Below are 20,906 nucleotides of genomic sequence, written 5' to 3' on the forward strand. Positions count from 1 at the left end.
CCCGAGCAGGCTCTGCACCGTCAGCATGGAGCCCGGCATGGGACTTGATCCCACGAACCAGTAGATCATGCCCTGAGCCAAAATCAAGAGTCAGACACTTAACCAACTGAGTCATCCAGGTGCCCCAATATCCTCAGTTTCTTAACTGACATATCTAGCAATAAATTTTTGCTTTAGATAATAATAATTAATAATAACCCCTATTATTATGGCTATTATAGTTTATTATTAAGATTTTTAGAATATGAGACGCTCTCTAAGAGTTTCATGTGTTGGCTCATTTAATCCTCACAAAACCTTTACAGAGAGGGCAATAAGATTATCATTTGTATTTCCCAAACTAAGGTACAACAAACAAAATATGTTGCTCCAAAACACACAGCTAGCAAATGGCAGAGCCACTGCTGGATTCCAGTTATAGCAATTTTATGTCTCATACTTTTAACTATTATACTCTGTTATAATAATAATGATAGTAGTAGTAGTAATAATAATAAACCTCACTGAACATTGACTATGTGACAAGACATGTCTAAGAACTTTATAAGCATAAGTACTTAATTCCCACAGCAACCTAGTGGATGCATAGTGTTGTTATTTCCATTTTCCAGACAGAAAACGGAGGCATATAGGGATTGAAAGATTTCCCCAAGGTGAAAAGTGAGTAGGTTGTCTAATAAAGATTCCACCCAAGGCAATTTGACAGCAAAACCTCTGCTCTTCTCCAACTAGGTACTGTGTCCTGGAAAATAAGAGTGTCTCTAACTCTATCTTTCCAAATCCACTTATCCATCTAAACTTAACTCAATATCCTCCATTAAGCCTTCTCTAAACCCTCTGGCCAACAGTAATTTCGTTCCTTAAAACCTAAAAGCATAATAGGTCTTTTGGCCAAAATTATAGACGGATGGGGATGGTTAGTGATATTTTGCTGGATATTAAAATTGTGTCTCTGGTTGATGCTTTGTCTCCATATTTAAACAACATGCTTTTGAAGAAAACCCCCAACACAATACTTCCTTAGTCTTGGGGATAATTTCTCAACAACTATTTCTTAAATTTAAGTGAACTGTCTTTAATTTCCTGTTAGGTCCTTCAGGGCTTTTGTGTTAAATCTATCACCATTCTGTCATCAAAAGTTCATGGAGAGGACCCCAAAGACATCAAAACTTACTATGGTTTTTCTTGTCAGACATTAGAATTTAAATTATTTTAAAACTGATTTAATATTTTTTTTCCAGAGGGCACATATTTTTCTACTAAGAAACTACAGCTATAGCTCATAAGTATTTATGTCTTCTTTTCGGCAAAATGCTTGTTAGCAACATCATCTCTTTATCTTATGATTCCATGGGACAGGACAAACTGATTACAGTAGTTGGGGGATACACTCCAAGACCCCCAGTGGAGGCTTGAAACTGCAGATAGTACTGACCCCTGTTATAGTATGTCCTTTCCTATTCATTCACACCCATTGATAAAGCTTAATTTGTAAATTAGACACAGTGAGAGATTAATAACAAATAGAACAATTATAACGATGTTCTCTAATAAAGTTACATGGACATGTTCTCTCTCTCTTTCAAAGTATCTTATTGTACTGTACTCATGCTTCTTGTGAGATGATAAAATGCCCATGTGAGAGAAGTGAGGGGAATGATGTAGGTGTTAGGCTACTATTGACCTTCTGATGAAACGTCAGAAAGAAGAGCATCGGTGTCTGCACCCTGGGTGGCCATGGGTAACTGAAACTGGAAAGCGAAACCGCGGAGAAGGGGGGATAATTGTGGAGTTTTAGTGCAAGCTGATTTGCAAAGGGACAAATACCGAGCGGCAATTTAATTTTTTAAAAGAGCGATCTATTTTAAACACTTACCCATATTCAACTTTGGCACATTACAGTGTTAATATATTTTTTCCTTATGTGGTTTTTTTCTCCACAGCAGAGTTTAATCAGATTAAAATTATGAAATAAGAAAAGACAAGTTGTCCCAGCTATAACATTAATTTCCTCTTGTGTACTCGCCAAGTCATTAAATACTGGGAAACAGCTATTAATAAAAGAGCAAGATGTACCTCTGTAAATATTCATTCACTTAAGCCAATATTAACATAGCATATTTTACACTTCATTCGAATTTTTCATTTGTGATTTAAATTTGAAAACCATTGCTATTCCCAGGCACCAAGCTAATTATAAAAGTACTATTAATTAATGAATATTTATACACACACACACTATTATAAAACACAGTCTGCTAATATGCTTTTAGAGATAATGTGCAATTGTGATTTTAGTTGTGCTTGCTAGTGGATTATATATATATATTAGATTAGATATATATCTATATCTCTATATCTATGTATATAGAGCTATATATCTATCTATATACATAGATATAGAGATATAGATATAGATTAGATTTTATATATAGATATATATAGATATAGATATATAGATTAGATTATATATATATATATATATAGATTAGATTGCTTAGATTTATATTTTACTAAAATAACACTAATCTACAGTTAGTTTTTATGAATTAAGCCTCTAAAAGTAAAGAAGTAAATGAAACACACATAAGATATTTGCTCCCTGTTGTTAGTCTGTTGTTTTTCTATACTAATAATTTTATTAAAATTAACATAACTTGAGAATTAATATGTCCACAGTAAATTTCGGTTAAATATTTTATACAAAATATTTTCATCCCATAATTTATCTAATATTTCTACTTGTTACTTGTGCTCATCTTTCCAGAGTAACAAAGGTACTCTGGAATGCACAGTTCCAAATGATGCTAGAAATTAAAATACACTAAATTTATTTCAAAACGTCTCTGGTTTATATTAAGAAGTATAGTTTCACTTAGTTTTCCCTGAAGACGATCACATCTGTCACAGGAAACCAGGAAGAGAAGAACAAATTAAACCAATGGTTCTATCACTGGATTTAAGAAGAGTCTCATCTTACATGTAGTTTAGTAACAAACCATGAAGTTAGTTTGGATTATTTTTCCAAGTAGCTGACTTTAGCGATTTGCTTTTCTACAAACTGCCTTTCAGTATTTATTTATCCCAATGTAAGAAGAAAAGTCAATAAATTTTTCAATACTTGGATATTAAGTAGAGGTAGAAACATGAGTATATTCTATGTTTGGGTGACTCAACTCCCAAAAAATAATATTAAATTAAATTCTAAAATAGGATTAATAAGTCATGGTTGATATGGAAACTGGAGGAACATCCATATATACCTAAGGCCTCATGTCTCCTGAAAGGAGGTGGAGGTTTAGGAACACAGCATTTGTACATGTGGGGGTGGGGGAAGGTACTAAGTATACACATGTTTGGAAAAGGCCTTGCTTGCCTTTGCTAGAAGGCAGGGAAGAATGTTACTGACTGACCCCTGGGTTGGTGGGAGAGGAGAAAGGAGCTTCAGTAAATTCTCCTAGAGCAAACAGAAGATGACACGTAGCACCTTACAGTATTTAATCCTTGGAGAGTTTGAGAGTCCCATTGACTCCAGAGACATTCCTTGAGGGGAGATGCATTGTTGGGTGTAGACAGCCTATCACAATGTACACCTGAGAACAAAGAGGCCTTCTCACCCGTCAAAAGAGAAATCCAAGGTAACTACTAGTCAATTTTATAAAAAATTCTATTTTCTCTTAGCCCCTCACTGCCCACGAGACAAAAACAGCTTCATGTGCACAGATGTTGAGGAGTTCTGTAAGAAAGCAAATAATTAACAGAGCACAGCTTTTTGTAGGAGATGAGGAAAACAGCTAGAACGGGTGGATACTGTGGATGCAAAAACAATGTTAGAAAATGTTGATAAAAATGCATGGCACCCTTAAACAGAAATACCTGACTTACGATGGTTCAACTTATGATTTTTTGACTTTATGAAGGTGCAAAAGCTATATATATTCAGTAGAAATTGTTTCTTGAATTCTGATTCTTGGTTTTTTCCTGAGGTGTGATAGGATACTCTCTCCTGATGAAGGACAACAGCTGTAAGCCATAGCTCCCAGTTGGCCATGTGATCAGGAAGGTAAACAATTGATACACTTACAACCATTCTGAACCCATTCAACCATTCTGTTTTTGACTTTCAGTACAATATTCAATACATTACACGAGATATTCAACTTTATTACAAATAGGCCTTGTGGTAGATGATTTTGCTCAACTGTAGGCTAATGGAAGTGTTGTGAGCACATTTAAGGTGGGCTAGGTTAAGCTATGGTGGTCAGAAGGTTAGGTATGAAATGCATTTTCTAGTTATGATATTTTCAATTTACCATGGATTAATCACCAGAAATGATAAGATGTTGGAATATTTTTAAAAATGTTGAAATAATGTACATCAGATGTTAGGGAGGAAAGGAAGCATAATGCAAAAATTCTAGATCAACTCAAAATATACATATGTGAGGGAAACAGACTTTTTTGGATGTGTATAGATTCAGAAATTATGTTATTAATTTACCTGAGAAAATTATTTTATTTTTTTAAAGTTTGTATTTATTTATTATGAGAGAGAGAGAGAGAGAGCAAAGGAGAGGCAAAGAGAGAGGAAGAGAGAGAGAGTCCCAAGCAGGCTGTTACTGTCAGCATGGAGCCCAGTGTAGGGCTCAAACTCACTCACTGTGAGATCATGAACTGAGCCAAAGTTGGATGTTTAACCCACTGAGCCACTCAGGCGCCCCCAAGAAAATTATTTTAGAAGCAACCTAAAAATTAAGAATTAAATGAGAACAGATGCAAATAATTAATCTTATAAAATTTTAAATTGAGTCCATTGGGTACAATTCCCAAATTGTACCTAATGGGTAATAATGATGACAGACCCTGGGAGTTGTCAAATAAGAATATTTGAAAAATAAAAGATGTATAATATATAAATATGTAACAGAAGCTGGGAACTCAACCTCCAATGTTTATGTATAAAACATGAGCTTTTTGGAGACAAGGGGTATAGAGGTAAGGTGGTCAGTGTAGAGTCAGCGAGGAAGGAAAAGCTTTCAAAAGTTCATGCTTGGATGGAAGGTAGTATAGCTACATTTTGACTTTAAGAGATTAATAGCTGAGTACAGATTTATCCATAACTTTTTAATATGTTAATATAACCATGAATAAACTGAAAGGCCAGGTAGAACATCCAAATTAAGGTCGTTATGATGGAAGAGATAAGAATTAAAAGAAAATTCATTAAGCAAGCATAAGGAAAGGTAAAAAAGAGGAAATGATAAATTATATACTTGAAATAAGGATGGAAGGAATATAATCCAATATATTAATTAATCCAATCAATGTAAAAGAATCAAATTTCCCTAACAAAGAATTTCATACTGTTTTCAAAATCAAAATTGAGATATGTTGGTTTTAGGAAATATACAAAAATAAAGTACAGTGTTATGGGTTGAACTATGTTCTTCCCAAAGATTTGTTGCAGTACCTGTGAATGTGACGTTATTTGGAAATAGATCTCTGCAGATGTATCCAAGATGAAGTCATTTAGGGTAAGTCCTAATCCAATATGATTAGTGTCCTCACACGTAGAGAAGAGACACAGACACAAAGACGCAGAGGAGGACACCAAAATACAGTGAAGGCAGAGATTTGAGTGGTGTGGCTCATCACAGAATGCCAAGGACTGCCGGCGTACCAGAAACTAAGAGCAAGGAATGGAACAGATTTGTCCTCTAGAAATTCCAGAGACAGGGCACAGCCCTGCTGACACCTTGATTTTAGATTTCCAGCCTCCAAATATCTGTTGTTTTAAACCATGCAGTTTATAATAATTTATAACAGACGCCCTAGGAAACTAATACACAAAGAAAGACCAAAATATAGGGGCACCTGGGTGGCTCAGTCTGCTGAGTGTCCAACTCTTGATTTTGGCTCAGGTCGTGATCTCAGGCTCCTGGGATCGAGCCCTGCATCGGGCTCCATGATGAGAGCCTGCTTGTGATTCTCTCTTTCTCTCTCTCTCTCTGTGCCTTTCCTCCCCTCTGTCTCTCTGCTCCTCTCCACCATTCATTTGCACTCTTTCTCAAATAATTAAAAATAAAATAAAATAAAGTAAAATAAAATAAAATAAAATAAAGTAAAATAAAATAAAATATAATAAATGGATATATGGGGGAAATGTGAACCAAAAGAAAGCCTTAGCAGTAAAGGATAAAAGCATCAGACAAATCAGAATTAAAAGCTCAAAAATAGTAAATGGGATATTATATAAATGTAACAGTTATAATTCTCCAAGAGGTTATAGAGAGCCAGTACAGAAAAGGCCACAGACTCAAGAGATTATACTTTGGAACCAGATGCTCTAGAACCTGGCTGTAGTTCTTGGTTCTGTTATTGAATGGCTCTGTGGCTTTAGGGATATTACTTAACTTTTCTATGCCTCATTTTCCACATCTACAAAATGAGAATGATGGTAATACTTCATTTATAGGGCACTTATAAGAAATGAATGAATATATGTAAAATTAATATTTTAAAATGAATTAATATATGCAAATTAATATATGTGTTAATGTGTGATTGAACAATAGTTGTTATAACCACCAAAAAAGTGTTAGCTATTATTCTTTTTCCTGTTACTAATGTAAAACACTATATAAAAACCACCCAAGCAATGTGGGTTATAAAACCAAACCTCAAGAAAAGAAAAAACTTTATAAAGTCACTATCATGGTAGAGGAATTTAAATAGTCACTCTCAGAATTTGACATAATTTTCCACAAAAGAGCAAGTCTAGAGAGGACTGGTTAATACGATCAACAAGGTAAAACACACACTCTGGTCTATCCGAAAAGTAGAAAATATATTCTACATTTCATTTAGAACATCTGATTATTATGGAACCAAAAGAAGCTCTTATAAGATCTTCAAAAAAGATTTTTATAATCCCCATGCTCTCTCCATGATCCAAGAAAACCATAAATCAAAAAATAAAAATGCCAAAAAACAATGGAACAATGTCAATATTAAGATACCGACTTCCAAGCAACTTTTGGACACAACTCCTCTTCTCTGCAACAGTGAGGTGCATAGCAATCAAGTGGCTGAGTCCCACGTAGTTGTGCTTGCCCAAGAATGGCCACCAGCTAGTGGTTCCAAAGCATTAGTGGTAGCATCTCCTCAGGGAAGATTTAGAAATATGTAATTGTATGTAAAGTCATTACAAAGACTGAGGAGTACTATTGGCATTTAGGGTTTGGGGGTCAAGACTGCTAAAGTTCAACAAAGCTCAGAATACTCTCACACAGTGTAGAACTTCCATGATCAAAGTGCCAATAAAGCCCCCACTGATAAACACCGTTTTAAAAGTGACTACGAGGCAACAGTGACTGCAGATGCTTAAGATACGTGTATTTGAAATTAAATTAGTATGACCATAGTAAAAAAGTCTTCTATAAAGCTAGCAGGCAATTCAAAGTTCAATTTTTTACAGCAAGAACCAAATTCAAGAATTTTCTTTGCTTTTGACAATAATATGAGAGCATATAAGACTGTTTAGAGATTGCTGCAGAAACTAATTTTTCTTTTACTACTAAGACTCAAAAAGAGTATTCGTATTTATCCCCAGAATAGATAAATCGATAAATGAGTACATAGGGAACTGTAAATCAATTTAATTTGTTATTTAGATTATATTAGCTAAGTCAGATTCTGAGCAAAACACACTTGAGTCATTTACCAGAAGCATTAGTGCTTCTGGCAACTATGTTTTTGCACGTTCTCATGTAAAAAAATATTTCAACAATGTTCTTTCTTAGTACTTGTGATGGTACTAAGGTAAAAGCAATGTTCTTTTTTTTTTTAATTTTTTTTAACGTTTATTTATTTTTGAGACAGAGAGAGACAGAGCATGAACAGGGGAGGAGCAGAGAGAGAGGGAGACACAGAATCTGAAACAGGCTCCAGGCTCCGAGCTGTCAGCACAGAGCCTGACGCGGGGCTCGAACTCACGGGACCGTGAGATCATGACCTGAGCCGAAGTCGGACGCCCAACCGACCAAGTCACCCAGGCGCCCCGGTAAAAGCAATGTTCTATAGTAGATGGGATGTGGGGAGGAAAATGAAGAGACATGGGTTCTAGTCTAGGCTACGTGATCTTCTCTGTGTTTACCCATCAATTTAAAATTGGGATAATAGTATTTGCCTTACTTGTCCGAAGATGTTGGGATGCAGAACAACTACAAAGTCACCATAATGGCCTGCCACGCTACTCTGGAACTTTCCCTCTCTCTACCTCTCTCTTATTTCCAGCCTACATTTTCCTTCCCTCACGCTGCTGAGCCACATTGGTTTCTCTGGTGTTCCTTGACTGTTAACCTAAGGTCTCAACACTGATATTCCTCTGCCCACAATGCTCTGTCTCTGAGAGCTTCAGGCTCACCCCCTCACTTCCCTCCTTGCATCAGGTCTCTGTTCTAATGCCACTTTTTTCAGAGAGGTAGTCATAGACCATCCTGTGACACTTTCTCTTTTGCTTTATATTACTTTATCCTTTGACATAGCAGTGATCTGTGTAACATTTCATATTCTAATTTGTTTGCTTACTGTCTGCCTCTTCTCTGCTACAAAGTAACCCCAAAGAATGCAAGAAATTTTCTTATCTTTTCTTCTGAATAATATTCTAATAACAAATTAGAGTTTTTCTGAATCCCTCTATATAAAAATTTAGCAGCGTGTTTAGTCAGAAAGCTTGTATCTCTACTTTTCACTAATTCATGTGAAGTTACATAAACCTTATTTTATTTTTTGTGACATAATATATGCTTTCAGACACCATAATGATTTAGAATAGTATGGCAAGTTACATTTTTAACATCTCTGTTATATCATTTGCCTATCTTTATTATCCCAGTGCTCAAATATTCAAAGCATGCACTAATTTTGTATACTACTTCTCTGAAAGGTAGTATATGCACTCTCGTTTGAATTTTTTTTTTCTTCCCTAAAAGCGACATGTTATATTTCAGGACTGTAATATGTCACAAACCAGATGGGCTGAGAGCATGTTATTTGCTCTGATAAAAGTTTTCAAATTGGTCCTGGGTTTTTGTTATTCATGCTTATGTCTGTCTCCCCTACTGAAATGTAGCCTGAGGGAAAGCCGAGTCCATTTCTTATCCATTATATATTTCCCTAATACTTTGTGCACAGCAGAAACTCCATGATTATTAATTTATTGTACATAGGCATTCATGCAAATGATGAGCAACCCCTCCCTTTTTGAAACATAAGTAAAATAAGGAAGGTTACTTACATTTGGAGCCTGATGAAGATGACCCACTGACGGTAGATCTTGATCCCCCTTTCATGGAAAAGACTCCTTTACCCCTGCGAGTCGCTGTGACGGCCACTCTGGGACGCTTCAGTGGAATTACTGCACGGGGAGGTGGGGGCACACGCCCATGGTAATCAAATAACCTTCACAAAACACAAGCATGGCTGAGAGTTGGTTTATGCCTAAGTGTTCTATCAAACGTGTGAAATGATTAAGAAAATGGCCTTGTAAAAAGTGTCAGTAAATGTTTCTGTTATCGTTGTTCACACACAGGTGTTTATTGGAAGTTTCGTTTTTCACTAAAGAGATAGGACGCTGATATAGTCTGTGCATTCTAGACATTAGAATCTGATCCTCCAATATGAACTCATCTTTAAAGTGTGACAGGTCAAGGAACTTTGCTCCAATGGTACCATGCAATTTGTTGAAACTATGCTAAACTTTGTTCCCGAGTATTTCTTTGCTTCATTTAACAGATTTACCCTTCTTAGAATAGAAATCTTCCTCTTACACATCAACACTTATTAGCACAGTAGCTTGAAAAGAGGGAAAGATCATGCAGAATCAGGAACAAAGCAAAGTAAATTATTGTTCCATCATAACACAGTTCATAAGGAAAATCATTTTGAAGTAACTCTAGATTAAAGAGACCAGCTGTGAGAGACAAATCAACATGGTGCCATACCTGTCTCTAAGGACTTTTTAAGTAACAAAAGATCCCCGGACTGTACAAACAAGGAGACTGAGTTTAAATAAAATGGCACTAGCAAGAGGACAAAATTTTGTTGACTAGAGAGTCCTTGTGGAAATACGTATTGGGATATCTTTTTATTATTCTGACCAGTTGCTAGACATGCAAATTGAGACTAGTGATATTTGTATAGTAAGCTGTTGAAAATTTCTCTAACCAAAAAAAAGTAAAAATCCTAGAAGCTTTTACTAAAAAGTGAAAAAATGATATTCACCACAATCAATGCATTTCCACTAAACAATGAAAGGAATAAAAGTATGAGAGTATTTACTCATTTATATACATATGTAATGCATAGATTCAAAAACTTCATATTCTTCATACTGCATACTTAAAAACAGCAAATTTTTACATACTTAGCACATTTGAGAAGTGTAAAAAGTCAGGGAAAAACATGAGGATGTATTAGTCATTCCTTTACCAGTGAACAAGATGTGTTACTATTTATCCGCTAGAATGGACTTAGAATGATCATTGATATTACTTTATTGTGATACCACTATATGGATTATATTCTCATAACTGCTTTAAAACAGTCAGTAAGAATAATCTAATATGGAAGTCAGAAGTGAATTTCTATAATACGAAGGAAAAAATTTCTACAACAGGTTATTTTATAACATTACATCTTACTTATGTATACAGATGAATCCCTTTTTAGAAAATAATATATGAAATATAATAAAAATTAAGATAGGCGGGTGTCCAAATATTCACTCAGAAACATTGAAAACTCTGATACTATGGGGGCAAAAAAGTAGTATATAAACCACACTCGAAGCAGAACTTAGTCCTGTGAATGTCTCCCGCATTAGACAGCTAAAGTGTTCAAAAACTATTTGGAAGCATGCTGGGGAGAAACTAAGAGATGTCTGGAAAGGAAAAGAAATGGAATGAGACAGAGTTCAAGAGAGGTGCCATCCTCTGTGAATAAGCAAAGTCCATTAGAACCGAAGAACTGCTAGCAAAGAATGGGTCATGGAGGTCAGCACATTATAGTTTACTTCAAAGGGAAGCGTCAGGATGAAGCTGAAAAGGGTTATGAATATCATCCATACCACTGGGGGCTGGAAAATCAAAAGGGTCAACTAAGCCTGCCCCTCATTTCAATCACAAAACAAGGACCACATCACTTATTTATAAGTTGAATTCACAGAGCACCTTAAGCTAGTGAACCAAAATATGAAGGCACTTTTTAGGAGCTCTAACACCCAACACTGTCGAGGGGAAAAAATATGGCAATTGACTCATCTCTTCCAGGATAGATGCTGCTGCTTCAGATGAGGGGCAGCCTGTTTTGGAAGGACCATCTCCCCTGGCCACGAAAGTGCAATTTAGCTGGTTCATTAATTAAGCTGATCTATAAATTGGGTTAAGAAAATTTCTAAAGCACAACTAAACTATGCAACAATGGAAGAACGCTATAATGAAAATGCAGGCCAAGTAAAGCCACCATAGTCACCACTACTCCAGTTACAACATAATTGAAGAATATTTTACAGGAAAGTGAAACAAATGATTATCACTATTTCTATTGCTTCCCCCGACCAAGGATTGCAAAGCCTCCAGTGTTGGCCAGGCCTAATCTCATGTTGAGAAAACAGAGCTGCATTTGTTCATTGTATTTGTGACATACTTTTAGTATGTCACATACTCAGTATGTGTTTAGAAACATACTCAGAAACATACTCAGTATGCATGGTGCCCTTTGCCATCAATTCCTATAAGAGCGTAACCCTTGATGAGTTGCTTCAAAGGGCAATAACTCCTTTCTCGTCAAGAAGTAGGGAAAGTTTTACCAATTCTTTCTGCTATTCTGATGGGAAGATGTGCAATATCAGAACTTAAATTTTGACAAGGGATATATAACAACAACAAATTTAACAACAACAACAAAAGCTAAAGAAGGGTATGGACACTTCACATGTCAGTATAATTTTGAATTTACAAAATTTAATGGAGCTGAGGAGTTTCTTAATTTTCATTGGCTACACTTGCTTTTTCAGAAATAAAAGGAAAGAAGATTGGATATTGTCCGAAGGCACAAAAACATAACAAGAGAAGGATGGGAAGTGGGGGCAGATTTTCTAGGATTCAAGATGGGATTCAGGGGTTCTTCTAAATGCAGACAGAAGTAGGTGAAAGCTAACTCATTGGCTTTCTCATCAGAATTCTGTTTATAGCTAATCTAAGAAATTTTGCCTTTACAAGGTATTAGATTAGCAAATATTGTCGAGACCATGGAAATAGTCCACTTAGAATTACAGACTGACAGCAAAGATCGCAAATGCAAGAGAATTAAATAGAATCTAAATTTCAAAGGTCAGTTAAAAGCTTGAAACTTTTTCCTCTCACTTGTTTTGTTCCTTCAATTGTTAGAATTATTTACCCTCTCTTTTTCTTTAATCGTTCTTGCTTTCCCTAATATGCATAGAATACTGTTTTCCCTCTAATATTTATTGGGCAAATAGATAATTATTTATAGTGAAGCCAAACACATAATTTTTCCTTCTTCAATGTCTACCTTAAAATAAGAACCCTAAAAGACCTACTCTCGAGCAGAATAAAATAAATGTAACCAGATTTTAATAAAAACAACCCATTAATGAAATTTGAGGATTTAGTTTCCTTTATTTAATAAACATACCTACTTTTCATGTGGTCATTTCTTGTTTTGCATTTTGTTTGCTTTAAGAGTATCTGAGATATGTAATTTTATTACCCAGTAAAAGATAAAAAACTGGTAAAGAATCTTAATATTTATACACCTGATAAAAATAAACATAGCTTGTTTCTAAGAAGGATATAGATATTAGCTATTAAAAATTAGCTGTGTGGGGTACCTGGGTGGCTCAGTGGGTTGAGCATCTGACTTTGGCTCGGGTCATGATTTCACAGTTCATGGGTTCGAGCCCCGCACCCAGCTCTGAGCTGACAGCTTGGAGCTTGCTTCAGATTCTCTGTCTCACTCTCTCTCTGCCCCTCTCCCACTCACGCTCTCTGCCTCTCAAAAATAAAGAAATGTAAATAAAAATAAATAAATAAATAAATAAATAAATAAATAAATAAAAATTAGTTGTGTTTTGGACAAAGGCAATTTAAACGCATAGTGACATATAAAATGAATGTAATTTTGAATGTTTGTTTTAATTAAAACCTTGTTAGTATTAAGCTTTAATAATAATAAAGCAGAATTTTTGAAAAAATACATGAAAAAAACATAACTCCCAACATCATACTCTAAAAGTACTATCATTTTCTAAATATTTTCCACAGGTATCCTTATTTTTCACATAGTTGAGAACCTAATCTATGCATGGTCATGTATTCTGGCTAATTCTCCTTGGTTTATATTAAAAACATTTCTCAAGCCTGTTATGTGGTCTTCCTAATGTTTATTTTAATTGCTGTGGTGCATTTTCTCAAGTAGACATACCATCTTCTAATAATCATTACCTGAGAAACTTTGACTTATGCTTATTTTTCACTAATGTGATTTTAAAATTTAAAAAAATGTAATATTTGCATAATATTTTGTCACTGAACACTAAATTTTAATTTAGGTAAGTTATTTAGATAGATAGTTTTCAAGAATTGGTAACTATCTGTTTTTTCTTTCTAAATTTCCTTCATGAGAAGAGTTGTTCATTTTAATTACTTGTGAATCAAAAGTTAATGTGGCTAATGCTAACAAAAATATGTGGTCTGGACTAAGGGCTCAAAAACTAGGCTGCCTAGGGTCAAAACCTGAGAACAAGTTCAGAGCCATGACCTCACTGGGGCTTTTTAGCATATGTGAAAATCAGTAACCAGAGCATCAGAGATCTTCCTCTGTGTCTTGATTCAACCTTAAACCCTCCTCTTCAGCATGCTTAAGTTCTGATAGTTGTATAGTCTACAAAATCAGATTAAGGTGCCTCTTTATTTTTCAGAAGGGATATATTTGAAATCCACGTGAATGATTCTTATAGCTTATAGTTATATTTATTTTCTATACTGCTTGAACTACTCAAAATTCATAAAATCTGTCTATAATTTCCACCCGACTTCAAGTAAGCCTTTGGTTACAACTGAATCCACAGAGAATTTTCAAAGGCACGCTCCACTGGAGACCAGTAAATGAATAACTTCTGTTGTTTTTCTGTTATTGAAATTTTCTAAGATTGTCAGTGAAGTTGTCTCCCTGGATCTTGGACATGATTTTAAAGGCAAGGTGGTTGATGGGGAACCTGGTGGCTCAGTCAGTTAAGCATCTGACTTCAGCTCAGGTCATGATCTCACAGTTGGTGAGTTTGAGCCCCGAATCCATAGGTCTCTACTCTGACAGCTCAGAGCCTGGGGCCAGTTTCAGATTCTGTATCTTCCTCTCTGTCCCTCCCCTGCTCATGCTCTGTCTCTCTCTCTCTTGAAAATAAATAAACATTAAAATTTAAAATTTAAAAAAAAATTTTAAAGGCAAGGTGGTTGAAATCCTGAGTGGTCTTTTTTGCAATTTTTTTTTGCCTTATATTAATATAATCTTTATCTTTTGCACAACTCTGCTATCTGCTATATTTTGTATACAGCTTTGGGTAACAAAAAAGTTAATATATTCAAACAGCAGTTGTGAGGTTATGAGTAAAATGATTCTCTTATTTAATGCTTATAATTCTGTAACGTGGCTATTGTTAGGTCATTTTGCCCATGAAGAAAACTTGAAAAAAAAGTGATGAAGTGACTTGGCTAAGTTTAAACAGTCAGCACACGCACAACTAGGCCTGAAATTCATGCCTTCTTACTCCGAATCATACCCTTTGTCAAGTGTACCATGCTGTTATCTCCAAATGTTTTAAGTGGTATAATATTCTATTGGATGGTAATTTAAACTTGCATGATGAAACATACATTGCCTCTTGCTAATATGTTTTCCCAATATTTGAGAATATATACTGTGCTCTATTATCAATAACCTCAACAACTGCAACTTGAGGTGGAGTTTTTTCATTAATGACAACTGTAATAGCTTCTCTTCTGTTAAGATACACAAGGTCAAAATTGTGCCAGAGTTGAACAATGCCTATTTCACATCATTTAATATGTGTACATGTTTTTTATATGGTAAAGCACTTCAGGCATTTCTTTTCCTCTATTAACAGAAACTTACTCATCCTGGAGGTTATAAATGGCTCAGTGTGGTTCCTGATACTACTGAAAAAGGATTGGATTAACACTGCTAATATCTCAGAAATGGAAAACATTCCTTGGGGGGATTCAATACAATTTTAAATGTATGTATCTCTTTTTACTTAACTTGGAAGGGCATAAATATTTATCTTTAGTTTTAATACCATGTAATGTCCTTCATTTAGAGTCAGACTTGACCTTTTAGAAGAAAATGCCATCTATTGTTGTAAATTATTGAGCAATGCTTTGTGTAATATAAAAAAAGTTTAGGGGCGCCTGGGTGGCTCAGTCGGTTGAGTGTCTGACTTCAGCTCAGGTCATGATCTCACGGTCCGTGAGTTCGAGCCCTGCGTTGGGCTCTGTGCTGACAGCTTAGAGCCTGGAGCCTGCTTCGGATTCTGTGTCTCCCTCTCTCTGCCTCTACCTCACTCATGCTCTGTCTCTCTCTCTGTCAAAAATAAAGAAACATTAAAAAAAAATTTTTTTAAGTTTAGAATAATCACTCAAGTCTATTATTTAGTGATAATCTTCATGATCCTCGTAGCCATGAACAGACACTCATTTAGTCTTTAGAAAAGTTACTGCTGGGCCAACGTATCAGAACAATGACAATACAATGGCGCTTTACGTAAAGCAGTTTTCTAAGCTGAAACTATCTAAGGGTTGAAAATCCCCAGTCACATTAAAATCCCCAAACCTGGCAGAAAACGGATAACAATAGGATGTGGATGTATGTCAGAGACTAAGCTATTATCTCTCAGCTTCAGACCCACCTTTAACCACAGTTGGAGTTGGGACTCTGCCAACTACATTTCCGTGGGGGCCAGCTGGCTTCTTGCTGGGTTTAGCCCACTCAGTCACTACTCAGATGACTCCAGTTTAAGTGATTTTGCAACACATGCAGGACAGTCCCTTCACCTTCCCTTAAGAAGGTCTAGGTTTCAAACCCCAAGTTCCCCCTCTGGGTTCAGATAAAGCAGCACCAGTTGAGCAGAGTTTCTGCTCTGTAACTCCCCTTTTCTACATTAAATTTTGATAATCCCCAACCTCATCCTCTGTTTTCCCAAACTTGGAGTTGGTAGCTGCTTCCTGTAGTGGCTAACTCCATTACACCACAGTGTTTTCTTTTTGCTTTTTCAGTTCCTTAATACCTAGTTAGAAAGTTTTTACATACAATTATCCCTGTTACATGTAACTAAGTGATTTCTGTTTTCAGAACCAAAAACAAGGCCGCTTGGGGTTAAAGGAAATAGCTGAGGGTCCTCTCTCTGCAAGTAAGTGTGTTTAGCTCCAACCAGAATGCGCTGGGAGCAGGAAAAGGGAAAACCATAAGACAGAATAATCTGGAGTCATCACAATAGACTGTTTTGGACCAACTGACCCACCAGTTTATTTCTCACAGGGATGATGCTACATGAATATCAGTCAGAAAAATGCATTCATTATTATTGTTAATGGTTACTGTTAACAATTATTAGTAGTTAACATTGATTACGCAGTAAAAATATACCAAGCATAATGCTGATCATTATACATATGTTATTTCATTTAATCCTCAGAACAATCTTATGATGCAGAAATTAATTTCTTGCTCACATCGTGGATGAAACAACATATTTTGTAGTATTAAATAACTTGCCCAAGTTTGCACCACTAGTAAAAAGAGAAAAAAAATTAACCACAAATTCAAGCAGAGTGTAATTTATGAGAGATTACTGTGGATAAAATTGTTAACACTTTGTAAGCTATTTATATTGTCCAGCCTCTCCATTCTGTTTTCCTTTCATGAGAATCTATTTTCACAGGGAACTCCTGACTCGATCCACTAGTGGCAAATGCTTATATCTTTCTTAGCCAAGTGTGAGAAATGGAAAATAAACTAATAAGAGCACAGATTGCTTAGATAGTCAGTTAGCAACACAACAATACTGATCTTTTGCGCACTTATAAGCCAAACAGGTTTTATATAAGACAAACAAATTATTTTGGGAATTGTTCAGGGTTAGCTTTTTTGTGTAGTGGAGAGCCATCTGAAAGCTTCAAGCTCTGTAACTATTTGGCTGATTAAGGCTCTTGCTCTGTGGCAGGTAAGGATAGATTTATCTATCATCTCTATCTCTATCTATCTATTTATCTATCATCTAGCTAATGATTTTTATTGAGCCATTTTAAGCAGAAATTCTTAAAAACATTTTTTTTGACATTTATTCATTTTTGAGAGACACAGAGAGACAAAACATGAGTGGGGGAGGGGCAGAGAGAGGGAGACAGAATCTGAAGCAGGTTCCAGGATTTGAGATGTTAGCACAGAGCCCGATGTAGGGCTCGAACCCACGGACTGCAAGATCATGACCTGAACTGAAGTAGGATGCTTAACCGACTGAGCCACCCAGGTGCCCCTAAGCAGAAATTCTTTAAATGTAGAAGGATGCCACAAGATTGGAAACATTCGAGAGATTACAATTCTAAAACAAACAGTTTTATACTGACAGATTAAAACACAATGTACGTTAATTGAAAACTTTATTCATAGCAATTAAGACATTGTTCTACATCCTGAAAAAAAGCTGTATTAGAAGATGTCTTTAGCATTGTCAAAAACTAAAATTTTCAAATGGTATGCAGACTATTGAAATGTTAACTTTCCTTAATAGTAAATGGGATTTTTTAATACTGCCAGACCTTCAGGTCATTTTGAGGACAAGTTATTATAAACTATTTAGTATTTAAAATAAAATACTATATTTTATAGAAATTATAAAGATCCTTTGAGAAAATTATCATTTAAGATTCATATTTTGTCATAAAGGCATCACTAGTGAAATAACTTGCTTAACTGAGCAGCTGAACATAGTGGTTATGAAGGTAGGATTGTGGGTCCTATTTCCCTTTAGGTAAGGCTGTCTCCTTTTATTTAACTCTGAATTGTTCTCCTTCTGTTTTGCATATTCACACAGTCAGTTATTGAATCTAAAGGAATAGTTTATGATTGTAGTTTTGTCATGAATTTACTCTATGATCTTGGGAAAACCAAAGTCTCTCTAAACAAAGGAGATGAATTAATACAAATTGGGTATCCAGTATGTTTGAGACTTAATGATAGTGCCTGAGGATACAATAATAAGAAAAACTGGGCATCTTTCCTGCCTTCATGGAGGAAGAGAGGCAGACATAAATCAAATACTGTCACCACAAAGAAATGCAACAGTAAAAACCAGAAGTGCTGTGAAGGAACAATACTGGGCGCTGAGAGAGGCCCACAGAGGAACCTAATTTAGTCTGAGAGTGGTGTTCATGCTGAGATCTGAGGGATGAAGTCAGGTTAACTAGATGGCAGAGGGAGGTATGAGGAGAAGGAGCAGCACAGAGGAAGGTGTTGGGGTGGGAGGGTCCATGGTGTTCTTGTGGAACTGAAAAAGGAGCCGTGTGGCTAGAGCAAAAAGAACAAGGCGCTCCCAAGGGATGGTGAAATTTCTTCCCTATTTAAAATGTCCATTACAAACTCTTGTTCTAAATGCAAAACTATTTTGCATTTTTATACCTTGGGATTTTTTGTTATTTTGTTTGACTAGAACTTACAATTAACAGCTTCAAAGATATTTACCTCGTTTGTGTGTGTGTGTGGTCTAACGACCTATGTACAGTCGGCCCTTGCTCTGTGTGTCTCTGAATTTCCATGACCAATATTTAGTTAAATAACACCAGTCTCCACATAGCACAAATCAAATTTCAGTTACCACAATATACTAACTGTGAGTAATTTCATACAGTCTGAACTTTGCTGCTGGTTTTTCAGTCCACAAATCACTGTAAATAACAGATGTGCATCACGATCAGTGATCAGTTACATCACTTCATTCAAAGTCCGATGGTTGTGGTGCATCTGTTATTCAGTTCACACACAGACAGTAACCGTGTAGTTGTATTGTCTCCTTGTTGCCCGTGACAAACCCATGTGGCACTTGACAAAATTGACACTCCAAAGAGGAAATGCAAAAGGTGAAAATGCAGCAAAGAACAGAGGAAGGATAGCACTGGAAATGAAATAAAATTAGATGTAATGGAGAAGTCGAGGAGGAATAGCTGAGTGAGGATTGTTGACACTCTTCTATTGGAGAGACTCTAGATATCGAGCCTGGGGACCTTATTAAAGCAAACATATTGACATAAATGAGGAAAATTGTTGTCAAGTGGTAAAAAGGGATGAGGATGCCCCAGAAGAAGTGACAGTCGCAAAAGAACTACACACTGAAGAACTCTCAGAGATGGTTCACAATACTGATATACTGCTGACGTTGGTCCAGCCTGAAAAAGGAATATGACAACTCACCAAGGCACAAGAGGTGTGCTAGTTCCGTGCTGTAAGTTGTATGAGAAAGCAAGCACGGTTCAAACTACTTTTGACAGGGCTTTTTTACAAAGAAGTAAAACACGTTAATTCTCATTTTTTACTGTTTTAAATTATAGTGCACTTAAAGCTATTTTACTGTGTTTCCCTATAATTTATAACCAACAGTAGGAGAGTCTGTAATGTTTTTACATTTTTAGACCTCATGGAAAATTCTGTTTTTTCCACTGGTTATTAACATCACTTCGTATGGTTTCCTTTATGGTCCAACACTACTATGCAAAGCAAGAACTGTCTGTAATTTTATTGCATCTAACCAATACAGCATTGCAATGTGCCAGATGAAAGCAGATGTATTTTGGAAGGTTGGAGTCATTTTCTGAGTTTACCAAACTCTCAGTCTTGAAGAATTCTAAGTCAACAACAGAACCGGAAAACAGTATTGGTTAATTAAATTTTTGGAATGTTATTCAAATATTCAATAACTGAATTTTAGGCTTAAGAACCTCTGAAGTCCTGAAAGTCCAAGATGCACTAGGCTTCAGTAAGCACAATGAAAATAGGAAAATCTGCCTATATTATACTTCTTGGGACTTAAAAGAATTTTCTTTATTTCAAATATCAGTCAAGAATATCTAGGAATGAAATGTGCAAAACAGTTAAAAGATCATTTAAACCAAGAGGAAACAAGAATGAAAAATTTACATACCGATTGTAGAAATCTTCTCTGTAGTAATCATAGTCAAAGACATAACCACTAAGGAGGGAAACAAAAAATTAGTTGACACTTGCTCAACCACACTCATTCTGGCATAAAGTTATGAGGTTATTACTAGAAATTTGTTACTTTTTAAATACTTAGTTCTCAATGTAATTATGTTTCCAAAGGGTTTTACAAGACAATGTCCAATTGGATACACTGCCAAGTCAAATTATTGTATGTCTGGCAATGCAAAGACTAACAATGGTATGCATGGTTTGGGATGGAAGATGAGAGCAGGTAGCAAAACAAAATTTGCTAATATTTGTAATTAAATATGAATGAAGGCCTTTTTCCAGACCAGATACAACATAATTATCATTTTCTTCCTAAGGTATGTACAAAGAGGCTAAACAATGAACAAAAGGTATGGAAAGGAAAGGCTTAATGACTCACTGACTATAAGAATGCTAAGTAGAAATGTCGTTTTTTTAGAAATTTAGCATTTTTTCATCCTATTTTTATTTAAAAAATTTTTAATTTCTCATTTTTTTTTGGAGAGAGGACAAGTATGCATAGGGGAGGGGCTGAGGGAGAGGGAGAAAGAGAATTGAAAGCAGGCTCC

The 20,906-nt window shown here is 35.6% G+C and overlaps 1 protein-coding gene across 1 annotated transcript in view; it reads right to left on the reverse strand.

The window, feature by feature from the left end:
* Nucleotides 1-20,906, reverse strand: part of RALYL (RALY RNA binding protein like) — a 148,357-nt gene that overhangs the window by 75,041 nt on the left and 52,410 nt on the right. The window contains exons 3-4 of the mRNA XM_049633218.1: nt 20,291-20,338; nt 9,299-9,462 (exon numbers count right to left, since the gene is read on the reverse strand). Coding sequence (XP_049489175.1) covers nt 9,299-9,462; nt 20,291-20,338 — 212 coding nt within the window. The remainder of the gene's footprint in view (nt 1-9,298; nt 9,463-20,290; nt 20,339-20,906) is intronic.

The sequence above is a fragment of the Panthera uncia genome, chromosome F2 (genome assembly GCF_023721935.1).
Source record: "Panthera uncia isolate 11264 chromosome F2, Puncia_PCG_1.0, whole genome shotgun sequence".
Classification (NCBI taxonomy): domain Eukaryota; kingdom Metazoa; phylum Chordata; class Mammalia; order Carnivora; family Felidae; genus Panthera; species Panthera uncia.